Below are 13,034 nucleotides of genomic sequence, written 5' to 3' on the forward strand. Positions count from 1 at the left end.
CGTTCTTATTTAACATATACACCAGTCAATATTAGCAGCAGATGACCTGCTACAGTGATCAAGATGTTCATCAATTGGCAGTTCTATCACTGCCCACCAGTGGCGTGGTTAGCCCTGGGCATCCCCGGATAGCCCCGGATCTTTTATGAATAGCCCCAGATCTCAAATGTACCTGAATGTATTGTGATCCTAGCGACGCCTCTGCTGCCTACTCTGTCAAACCCACCACATTAAGACTAACACAGAAACACAGAAGTCCACAGGAAAAATGCTTTGTTGTTCAAAGTGATGTATATACACTCACCTAAAGGATTGTTAGGAACACCTGTTCAATTTCTCATTAATGCAATAATCTAATCAACCAATCACATGGCATTTGCTTCAATGCATTTAGGGGTGTGGTCCTGGTCAAGATAATCTCCTGAACTCCAAACTGAATGTCAGAATGGGAAAGAAAGGTGATTAAAGCAATTCTGAGCGTGGCATGGTTGTTGCTGCCAGACGGGCCGGTCTGAGTATTTCACATTCTGCTCATTTACAGGGATTTACACGCACAACCATTTCTAGGGTTTACAAAGAATGGTGTGAAAAGGGAAAAACATCCAGTATGTGGCAGTCCTGTGGGCAAAAATGCCTTGTTGATGCTAGAGGTCAGAGGAGAATGGGCCGACTGATTCAAGCTGATAGAAGAGCAACTTTGACTGAAATAACCACTCGTTACAACCGAGGTATGCAGCAAAGCATTTGTGAAGCCACAACACGATGGTAGAGTCAGAATTTGGCATAAACAGAATGAGAACATGGATCCATCATGCCTTGTTACCACTGTGCAGGCTGGTGGTGGTGGTGTAATGGTGTGGGGGATGTTTTCTTGCCACACTTTAGGCCCCTTAGTGCCAATTGGGCATCATTTAAATGCCACAGCCTACCTGAGCAATGTTTCTGACCATGTCCATCCCTTTATGACCACCATGTACCCATCCTCTGATGGCTACTTCCAGCAGGATAATGCACCATGTCACAAAGCTCGAATCATTTCAAATTGGTTACTTGAACATGACAATGAGTTCACTGTACTGAAATGGCCCCCACAGTCACCAGATCTCAACCCAATAGAGCATCTTTGGGATGTGGTGGAACGGGAGCTTCGTGCCCTGGATGTGCATCCCACAAATCTCCATCAACTGCAAGATGCTATCCTATCAATATGGGCCAACATTTCTAAAGAATGCTTTCAGCACCTTGTTGAATCAATGCCACGTAGAATTAAGGCAGTTCTGAAGGCGAAAGGGGGTCAAACACAGTATTAGTATGGTGTACCTAATTATCCTTTAGGTGAGTGTACAGCTACATTTATGGCCATACAGTGTGCAGAATAATTAATAAACATTTAATGGTTTGTTTATATTTTATTTTACTCCATGAGATTGCTTACTGTAGTCAAATATCTCTGACTTTATAAAATAAAATGTTTTTTAATGTTCTGTTTGAAAATAAAATAAATCCACATTGGTGAATTTTGAGCTGTAGATTTATTTTCTGTTCTACAAAACATTCTATTTGCACTCAGTAAATCTGGATGTATTTATATACACTACCATGAAGGACATTAAAAAAATCAAGTTGTAGTTGACAGAAACACAGATGCTGTTGGACATCTTGTGACAGAACCACACAATGAGGATAAAGTAATAAAGATATTCAGGCAAATGAAAGTACTGAGTAAACATTGAGTGAAAGTATAAAATTGGTAACTGTTCAATTAAAAGTACATTTATACATCATAAGACAGTTTATGATACTGTGATGATGATTAAGGTGTAAAGTTAATTGTGTCTATTATGTTTATGAACAACAGGATTCTGAACTTGGGGGATGGAATTGCCCCTTTGGGACATGCCAATTTTCTTTAGTCTCCTGAGATTGTTTAAAACCAAGCCTCACATTGCCCCATCTGGCTTCTTATAGTGCCCAACCAGGCTTCAAAGTGCCCCTCCAAGCTTCATAGTGCCCAACCAGGCTTCAAAGTGCCCCTCCAAGCTTCATAGTGCCCAACCAGGCTTCAAAGTGCCCCTCCAAGCTTCATAGTGCCCAACCAGGCTTCACAGTGCCCATCCAAGCTTCATAGTGCCCAACCAGCTTCACAGTGCCCAACCGACCCAACCAGGCTTCAAAGTGCCCCTCCAAGCTTCATATTGCCCAACCAGGCTTCACAGTACCAATCCAAGCTTCATAGTGCCCAACCAGCTTCACAGTGCCCAACCAACCCAACCAGGCTTCATAGTGCCCAACCAGGCTTCATAGTTCCCAGCCATGCCTCACTGTGTCCAACTAGGCCCCACAGTGTCTAAACCAGGCCTCACAGTGTCATTGTCATTACAGTTTTGCAATCTCCAACAGATGAACAATGTATATACATTGATTTATAAAGCAAGCTAGTCTACCGGATAACGACCTACAGCTAAATGTATAGTGTAGGATTGAATTAATCCACATAATACCAAAAAGCAGATGTTAGAATAATTTATGGATATTAAACAATAGTTTTGCTTTATAAACACAAATGTATGTTATTTTGTCTGTAATAAAATGTATATATATATATATATATATATTGTTTTCTAAACAAAATGTGGTTAATGTTTATAAAAGTAATAACCTGAAAACAGTGAAAGAGTTAATTAAATCAGTCATAACTAAACATAACAAATTGTTGTTATTATTACTACCGGTTCTAGTTTTACGATTTACTGCAGTTCTGCGTGTAGTTTGTACAGATGCTTTTGTAAGGAGCCAAATTAAGCTCAAATGTATTGACTGTAAGGAAAGAAAAACGTAACTGAAATATATGAAAAAACGAAATTCAATCGTATGAAAAAAAAGATTCAAGCATAGAATAAGTGTATGCTAAAATTATTAAATGGATTTTCGCGTCTGATCTTAAAATGAATGTGCAGTAGGGAATAGATGTGCAGTAGGGAATAGATGTGCGGTAGGGAATAGATGTGCAGTAGGGAATAGATGTGCAGTAGGGAACCGGTCTGCAATTAATTGCAGTATTATTACTATCTTCAAAATGTTCCATAACAAACACTACACAAAATAGTTCTCCATACTCAAGATAATGCCTGAACATTATTTAAATCTTAAAGGATATTCAATCCCCAGTTGCAGACCCCTGGGTCAGACAGTAAATTACTGCACTGGTCACAGCAAACAGTCCTTCCCTGCCATTCTTCCCCCACGCTGACTTTTGTCTGCTTGTCCTGTTAGTCTTCTTTCATGAGAGGGCTTTCATGAGATGGCTATAAAAATATTATTAATGCTACGCAGATCTAAAAGGGTCTGGGCCTCACCTTTGGAAGGACAAATAGTTATGTACTATTTACTAAATTTATAGAAAACAAGCTCAAGTACATGGTACAAATATTATGAACATATTAAATATATTTTATAGATCGGAGTGTCAAACTACACTGTAAATTACAATGAGGAGCTTGCTTATGAATCAATAGGAAAATAGCTTTTAATTTAACTACACTAAATTCATACATAGATCATTCATGTGTGTTATAGAGCAGCATGACCAAATTCATTGTGATATGAATGAGGGCTGTTATTATGTTTCAACTTTCCAGCAACTAATTTTATATTTAAAATGTACCCCATGTACCATTGTGAGAGGCATCTTGAGGCCTATCAACAAATGTATTTTATAAAGCTGCGTTCACCTCAGCAGTGTCATGATCAGAGGAGGTTGCAGGGGGGCGGCGGAGGGGGATCAGGAGCAGGAAGAGGCAGCGGCCCCGAAGAAGGACCAGGAGCAGCAAAAGCGGGAGGAGTCAGGGACTCCAGGGGGGCTGGAGGTGCCAGGACAGGATGTGCGGGGGGAGACGGCAGCTCCGCCTTAAGACAAGGAAGAGGCTGCGGCCCCACCTCAGGACCAGGGAGGCAGGGACCGGAGCAGGGGGCGTGGCAGGTGCTCGTCGTCCCACCCCTTTGGCCTCAGAGCAGGGAGCGGCTGAGGGACGCGGAGCAGTCAACAGATGGCCAACCCTCCAGTGGGTGACGGCAGGGGTCCTCCTCGGAGTCAGAATCCAGCCATCCGAGGAGTTCCCCTGCCGCCCACCTCTGCTGCCTCATTTGTTGTAGGCCAGTCATCCTGTCACGATCCAAGGAGGTTGCAGGACACAGGCGCGGAGGTGGTGCAACAAACGGGTACTTATTCCCCCCCCAAAAAAAGGCTTGATGCAACATGACTACCATAACATGCAACAATGACTGTCAAAACACACTACAGGGCAGGAGGGACTTAAATTGGGATATAACGAGGGGGCAAATAAGACCCAGGTGAAAGCGATAAGAACAGGCTGTGTTAGCAAGATCCAAACCGAACGAAACAAAACTTCACAAGCAGTTGTCACAAAGTGCTTTTAGAATGTAGATGGCACAGGGCAGGTTACACATTTTGGTCATTTTTTACTAGTTTGTCGTTTTGGCATATTTCTTTCATTCAATGGAGAAAATAGAACTGAATTAATGGCCAAAGAAAGACAAGAGGTGTAATTAATTACGTACAGTGGGTAGAATATGTAATAAGATGCAAATTAATTATTTAAAAATCATACAATGTGATTTTCTGGATTTTTGTTTTAGATTCCTTGCAGTGTACCTATGATAAAAATTACAGACCTCTACATGCTTTGTAAGTAGGAAAACCTGCAAAATCGGCAGTGTATCAAATACTTGTTCTCCCCACTGTACACTAAAAAAAAAACTGTTTGCAGGAAATCCACACAAGTTGGGTCAGTCTGCACATTTAAGCAATATGCACATTGGTTTTTATAGCTTAAACGGTCCAGTTGAGTACATACGTTTTATGTTTTACCATTTAAATCTATGTCAATTGAAATGCACTAGGTTTTATGTAAATACGGCTATTGTTTAAAAGGTACAAATGACATCAACAATATTTTGACAAGCAATCTACTGTACATGCTACGTCACTCACCCACCATTGTATCTTGTACCAAATGGTGGGTTTGATCATCTCATCAAGTGCGCAGAAAATATATTTACAAAGCTTGGGGATAAACTCAAACTACCTATATAAGAAGCCTGATTCCTCCACCACCAGTAGTTATAAGACACGGGGTGGTTGCTACTCAGGGCCAATACAGAGTTAGGTAACCCAGAGGCATGCATTTTCTACACTTTAGTCATTTAGCAGACACTCCAACCCAGAGTGCCTTAGAGGAGTTATAATAATTTTTGCCCAGGCCCCCTGTGAGAATCAAAGCAACAAACCTGGCATTGGAAGTTCAATGTTTGTACGAAGTGAGCTTCACAGGACCAACTTCATGCTTCTCTTAGATGTGTAAGTGCTTTTCAATGAATTTAAACACTATTGCCTGACTGTTTTGGAGGAGGCAAATGTTTCCTGTAAGCTGCATCAAATTATATTTTATGTTGTAATCTTATATTGATTGCTGTTGCCTTCTTGGCTAGGTCTCCCTTGAAAAATCGGATTTGTGTCTCTTATTTTCCTGGTTAAATAAAGGTTAATAATACATTGACTCAGTCTGTGTACGTCAATGCTGATTTGCTGTTAGTGGCTTTAACGGATCAAGAGCAGTGCCAAATCCCAAACCAAAATGTCTGATGACTCCAAATTATATTTTAGTTGTACCTCATATACTCAATATTCCAATGATATAAATAAATGCCTGTGCACCTATGTGAAAACTTGACTTTGACCTCAAGTGTAATGAAGTAAAATAAGGTTTAGCAATCATTCTAAATGTTTTTTTAGAAAACCTGACACGGAGTGGAATTGCAAACGTATCAAAGATTTAGGAGACTAACCTTCATTCAATAGGTCTCTTACAGGCGTACTTTATGATGCAGAAAGGGCTATGAAATAATGTAGTTCATCAGCTTGATCCTCCACTCAACAATGAGAAATCTAACATTCATTTTTTTGGAGTAAAATAATTAAAAGGAAATAGTAATATTATTATTAAATAATTTTTCTCCAAAACATGAAAATCCTCTGAACTAAATATTTTCCATTTTAATGTTCATCTGAGTTATTACAAAATGTTACTTTGTCATCCATGTTTTCGTGTATCACTGGGGTAAGAAATATGAGGTGATACAGATGCCAAACTCCCTTATCTATCAACAGGGGCTAGGTCAGAGAACATTCAAATAAAATTAGCTAAAAGCTTCCTGACCTTCATGAATTTGGCAATAACAATAAAAAAAATCTTAAAATATCTATTTCTTCTACTAGGGCAATAATTACAAGGTTAACATCAACCAGAGCTGCAATGAACCTGCTGACTGACTATGATGCAAAAATACATTGTCCCCACGCACAGTAAGAAGAATGGTTCAAGGTGCATTCTCTTTGGGTCACAGTTGGACAATTACAGAAGTTGGTTGAATCTCATTAAGTCTCCAAAACTATAACAAGCTACATACTTAAATGTCGCGCCAGAAGAAAGCCTCTGATGTCATCAGGTCATATATGTCGCCTGGAGTCATAAAACTTTGATTGAATCTGTGATTGAAAGTTCTGTGGAAGCAAATTGAGCTTTCCGGCCAAAACACCAGAGGAGAGTTTAGCGTAAAAATAGGGATGGTCACGCAGAAAATAACAAACCCTACTTTGAAATATGGTGGTGGACATGTAGGAGTTGTGACTGTTTTGCTTCCAAAGGCCATGGGATCCAATAATATTATCTCAGTAAAATTTCACATTTCTTATATTGTTTGAGTGTAAGATCAAGTTGATAAACAATATACTTTTTTGCTCATCTTTACAAAGGTAGCCCTATAATTCTGAAGGGACTGTAATGTAATATATATATATATATATATATATATATATATATATATATATACACACACAGTATATACACACAATCATAACAGGTACAAGGTCTATTATACAACGAATTTGGACATGCATCTGTAATGTTACTGTGGTGGGACAAATATAAAATACAAAACACTATTTTTGGCAACCTTTCAATATCCACTTCATTGGATTTAGGGATGAATTCAACCAACTGTAATTTGGAGTGTATGCTATGCTCTATGATTACAGTTTGTGTGAGTGTGTGTGTATGTGTTAATATGGTTGCAGCTATGTGAACATTGTTTAATCCCTTTGTGTAATGTCATCAACATAATAATGTGCTACAGTAATTACATATACATCTGCCTGCAGGACAATGTTTCTTAATGGGTCACAATATAAAGGTTCTGGGCCTGCCTATGTGGCTGGGGAGAGATTATCCCATTATGACTTCCTTTCAATAGGGGACAATGAGGTCGTTGTGGCCATCAATTTAAATTGCATAAATGAGATGTCTGCCATCAAACAGCAAGCCACTGTAGACTACCTGTATGAAGAAGACATAGGCAGCAGTTTGAACTGGAATGATGAATTGAAGAATTTAGTTTGTTCAGATCTTATTTGTAATGGACAAGATCATAGATATCAATATACTTCATCCTTCATGCTGTGATTCACAAGCACTCACACACACACACACACACACACACACACACACACGCATATATACACGACACACTGTAATCACAGAGATGAATCTCTTCAGTCGCTTAATTAAAACTGTCAGGTCCTACCAGACATATTGCTTAAGTTCAGACACACCATCAGAGTGGGCTTTTTAGAACTTAATGATGTTTCAGTAGACAAAAGATTACAGCATTATCAAATACTAATTTACTGTCATAAATAGGAGGGAGGGTGTGAGAAGGAGAGAAACAGAGAGAGGGTGTGTATGTGTATGTAATGGATGTCTTTTGGAACCAATAAAACTGTCACTCGGTTTTCCTGAAGAATTAGAGTATGGATATAGAGGATCAAGTCATCTCGGGAAGCCGATGTGATCAGGCAGCTTTAGTGTTCAAGATGTGACGTTACAGTTGAATCCAATTTTCATTACACTTTCCTAAATGCCCGAAAACTATCATTTTTTTGAGCTTTTGGACGCTTGTTCTCATGTAATTATCACAAAGCCCCCCCACCCCCCATGCCACTATTATTAAATAACATTTGAGATAAGGAGTTTCCATCTCCTCTTAATTTATCTGTTCATTTTTCAATGAAATGATCATCTCAAGCAATGATCGCATGGCGCCAACCAATCACAGGTATTCTTTCGGGTGTGTTACTGGAATGTCTTTTTGTTAAAATCATTTTGTTAAATCAATACACTTAGATTCCAACAATCAAAAGTAATATGTTTTGTCTTCATAAGATATAAATCTATAAAATTTAGCAGAAATTAGAAAAGCTGATATGGTAGCTGTGATGGGTTTCTCCAAGCTCTACAACGTGAAGCGTTGTCGACGAATAACGTTCATGTTGTCATACAGCGTCATGTGGTTGTTAAATAAAGAATTCCAGGGTGTTTTTTTATCTCACCAATTCCTTCGCTTTCCACCATGGCCAACCAGTCCCCCCACCCACTTTGCAAGCCTTCATTGAAAGTGTAGAGTGATGTTTTAAAATGTAATGTAAAGGTAGAAACACAGTATATTGTGAATAACCCATAAGTTTCAAAAGAACACCTGATTCGCCAGCCATAATCCCCCAGACCTGGTGTGATGTAAGGTAAAAAAGATGAATATAGAAGTAATGTAAGTGAATAGAGAGGAATATCAATAGGCTACTTACACAAGCTCTGTGGAGAAGTCTTTACTTTGGGAAACATTCACCTGGAGGACTAAGAACCTCTGTACCAGTCCAACTAAAATGACAAACAAACATAAATTCTACATTCAGTAAATGAGTTCTATTCTAGAATCTAGAATGTGTGACAGGTTTTTTTAATGGGAGCGGTTTCTATTCTGGGCCTGAATCTTTGATCTATATATGTGAGTGTGCCATTTCTTTTATTATCTAGTGGGACTTTGGGAATCAGTCTTTTTCTTTCCAAGGTAAACTTGAATAAGGTACATATGCCAAAAATATGATAATTGCTATGTAACTACGTAATAAGCACAATCACAAAACCGCAACATGTCAAAAATTGGCAATGTAATTATTCACTTGATTTGGCTGAACCTTGACTATGGTGTATTATTACATGTCAGTCACTAGTTATTAAAACTGTTTCCAAACCCCATATGCAAGGTAGATTTGATGGGAGTCCTTTTTCCTAAACAAAAATACAAATGCTCTAGCATGCAATGCAAAAAGAGATACAGGCATGCAATGCAATCCAATATTTTAGACAGGTATTTCCTTGGCAACATGCATTATTACTTTCATTAGAACAAATTTAAATTCCACAAGCTATGTATTAGCTAACAACATGGGTATGACTAGAATTATTATAATCTTGATATTTAACTACAGTGGGGAGAACAAGTATTTGATAACCTGCAAATTTGGCAGTGTTTCCCACTTACAAAGCATGAAAAAGTCTGTCATTTTTATCATAGGTACTCTTCAACTGTGAGTAACGGAATCTAAAACAAAAATCCAGAAAACCACATTGTATAATTTTTAAGTAATTAATTTGCATTTTATTGCATGACTTAAGTATTTCATACATCAGAAAACAGAACTTAATATTTGGTACAGAAACCTTTGTTTGCAATTACAGAGATCGTACGTTTCCTGTAGTTCTTGACCAGGTTTGCAAACACTGCAGCAGGGATTTTGGCCCACTCCTCCATACAGACCTTCTCCAGATCCTTCAGGTTTCAGGGCTGTCACTGGGCAATATGGACTTTCAGCTCCCTCCAAAGATTTTCTATTGGGTTCAGGTCTGGGGACTGGCTAGGCCACTCCAGGACCTTGAGATACTTCTTAGGGAGCCACGGAGCCAGTTTCGGGTCGTTGTCATGCTGGAAGACCCAGCCACGACCCATCTTCAATGCTCTTACTGAGGGAAGGAGGTTGTTGGCCAAGATCTCGCGATACATGGCCCCATCCATCCTCCCCTCAATATGGTGCAGTTGTCCTGTCCCCTTTGCAGAAAAGCATCCCCAAAGAATGATGTTTCCACCTCCATGCTTCACGGTTGGGAAGGTGTTCTTGGGGTTGTACTCATCCTTCTTCTTCCTCCAAACACGGCGAGTGGAGTTTAGACCAAAAAGCTCTATTTTTGTCTCATCAGACCACATGACCTTCTCCCATTCCTCCTCTGGATCATCCAGATGGTCATTGTCAAACTTCAGACGGGCCTGGACATGCGCTGGCTTGAGCAGGGGGACCTTGCGTGCGCTGCAGGATTTTAATCCATGACGGCGTAGTGTGTTACTAATGGTTTTCTTTGAGACTGTGGTCCCAGCTCTCTTCAGGTCATTGACCAGGTCCTGCCGTGTAGTTCTGGGCTGATCCCTCACCTTCCTCATGATCATTGATGCCCCACGGGGTGAGATCTTGCATGGAGCCCCAGACCGAGGGAGATTGACCGTCATCTTGAACTTCTTCCATTCTCTAATAATTGCGCCAACAGTCGTTGCCTTATCACCTAGCTGCTTCATCCTATTCAGCCAATTGTCCTGTAGCCCATCCCAGCCTTGGGCAGGTCTACAATTGTATCCCTGATGTCCTTACACAGCTCTCTGGTCTTGGCCATTGTGGAGAGGTTGGAGTCTGTTTGATTGAGTGTGTGGACAGGTGTCTTTTATACAGGTAACGACTTCAAACAGGTGCAATTAATATAGGTAATGAGTGGAGAACAGGAGGGCTTCAAAAAAAAAACTAACAGGTCTGTGAGAGACGGAATTCTTACTGGTTGGTAGGTGATCAAATACGTATGTCATGCAATAAAAAGCAAACTAATTATTTAAAAATCATACAATGTGATTTTCTGGATTTTGTTTTAGATTCCGTCTCTCACAATTGATGTGTACCTATGATAAAAATTACAGACCTCTACATGCTTTGTTAGTAGGAAAACCTGCAAAATCGGCAGTGTATCAAATTGTTCTCCCCACTGTATGTACCTTATTTGACTTGGCCTTGAGAAAAATAACTGGTCCCAAATGTCAGTAGATAATGCAAGAAGTTCCGCACTCACAGATAGAAAAACTCTGAAATTAAAGATCAGGTCCCGGATTAGGAGCTACTCACTTTCTAAATTAGCTTAGCTGATTACAATAACAAAATACTATTAAAATAAAGGCCTGAGAATTTACTACAGTGACTTACGAGACATTTTTGAATGTTTTGGCATCTGCATTTTTATAGTTTGGCCGCTCCCATTCAGACTGTACACAAAGCCCTTGACCTCCTTGTCAAACATCTGGAGCAGGGCAAGACAAGAACATGTGGGTTATAATCAGGGACCCCAAATCAGTCATTTTCAAATTTTGGTTGTGGATCACCATTTACTTTTTCCCCTTGTTTTTCTTCCCTACAGTATACATTATGACCTTGCATCATTGCAGCAGGCTTTGGAGAAATGAAGATCAAGATGTTTTCAAAGACACATCTTGCAAAGTGGTTCTAAATTCTTATCACACTGCTCAATCAGGAAGTGGTCCTAATGACATCAACTTGCTAATTAACAGAGAATGATCAACTGTGCCAGGTCAATAACGGGTCTTAAACAAAGTCTGACAATTCTGTGGCTTATCATCCAGATTTTCAGCAATATCATTTAACTCCACTGAAGTTTCAGACACAGCGCTGTGCCCTGGTCTAAACCCTGATTGATGCACATTCGAAAGACAATTTGCAGTCAGAGAAGTACATAGCTAGATATTCACCAGTGATTCCAGAATATTCCCCCTTACAGAATGATAGAACACCCAGTAAATTCACACACATTTGGAATAATAAATAAAGTTTGAAATATGGACAGAGTGCAGCATATGCAGGTAAAACTGGCTCCATAATGAGAAGAACAGTTACAAATTAGCCAGAAAACTGCAAAACATAACTTTCCATTACAGCACAATAAGAACTGCATGACATTTTATACAAAATTACCAAATAGCAACACATGCAATTGATGGAACTTGATTTAAAAAATAATTCTTAATCGTTTTTCAGTGATGAGTGTGATCCCCAACCAAAGGCCCCCGAAAAGAAAGGGCAGGACCTAATAATGCTCATGGATTGTCACTTTCATACTATAGGAGGTTAACCCTAGTTTTACTTCATCATTCAATGAAGTACAGATTACACTAGCTCATTATGTTACTTACTTTATTTATAGCTGATTGACCTCCAGAAAGTTTCCATTTTGCGACAGGATCTTTTCCTTGTGCACTGAAGATCTCTACAACAGTTCCACCCTTTGAAACACGTGCCACCATCATCAGTTTTCTTTAGACAATCAGTGTTTGACAGCTAAACTATGTTGTATATTTAAGTTAAGTTAAACATATGAAATGGTCAAGGTGCATATTTATCAGTTTGGAAACAAGGAAGAAAAAAACATTTGATTTTCACATTTAACCTCCCGAATTGGTCTTTTGCGGGGAGAGCACAGGTGAGAGATGAAGATGGAGCTACCTGATATTCGTTCTTAAACATTTTTCAGGTAAGGCGTTGTCTTCCCTTTGCTTTGTAAACCGCTCTAGGTACTACTAGCAGCTAACGTTAGCAAACACCACTGTATACGGGTAAGAAGCTAGCACGACTCTGGCCGTATGCTTTCCTTTGCATTGCCATTCCTTCCAGCGTTGGAATTACAGTCAAATGTGGCTACAGTAAAAAATATTCCGAATTGCTTCCAAATTATTGTTTTAATGTTTTATAGCTAAATAATGCCTACGTCTGTTAGCAAGCTAAAATGCTCAGTCAAGTTTTCTAAGCTGGCACCAGACATCTCCATGGTGACAGGACACAACGTTGTGAGAGGCTGTTGGGGGAATTCGATTAATCTGGCCTGGGCGACCGGGTAGACGTGTTATACACCGGGTGAAAGTTAAAACACTGGTTTTGTAATCGGGCTACATCATGGGCCTTACCCAGTTGCTCCGGTTCCAAACAAAATGAACACAAGGTTTAATTAGTAGGATTGATTTTG

The 13,034-nt window shown here is 39.5% G+C and overlaps 1 protein-coding gene across 2 annotated transcripts in view; it reads right to left on the reverse strand.

The window, feature by feature from the left end:
* The window catches only part of cfap20dc (CFAP20 domain containing), a 73,290-nt gene extending 60,486 nt beyond the window's left edge, over nt 1-12,804 (reverse strand). For both annotated transcript variants that reach the window (XM_034287084.1, XM_029113763.2), the window contains exons 1-4: nt 12,518-12,804; nt 12,208-12,297; nt 11,207-11,300; nt 8,717-8,789 (exon numbers count right to left, since the gene is read on the reverse strand). In XM_034287084.1, the coding sequence (XP_034142975.1) occupies nt 8,717-8,789; nt 11,207-11,300; nt 12,208-12,297; nt 12,518-12,538 (278 nt within the window). In that variant the 5' untranslated portion in view covers nt 12,539-12,804. The remainder of the gene's footprint in view (nt 1-8,716; nt 8,790-11,206; nt 11,301-12,207; nt 12,298-12,517) is intronic.
* Nucleotides 12,805-13,034: the final 230 nt, after the last annotated feature.

The sequence above is a fragment of the Esox lucius genome, chromosome 17, assembly GCF_011004845.1.
Source record: "Esox lucius isolate fEsoLuc1 chromosome 17, fEsoLuc1.pri, whole genome shotgun sequence".
NCBI classification, from domain to species: Eukaryota; Metazoa; Chordata; class Actinopteri; order Esociformes; family Esocidae; genus Esox; species Esox lucius.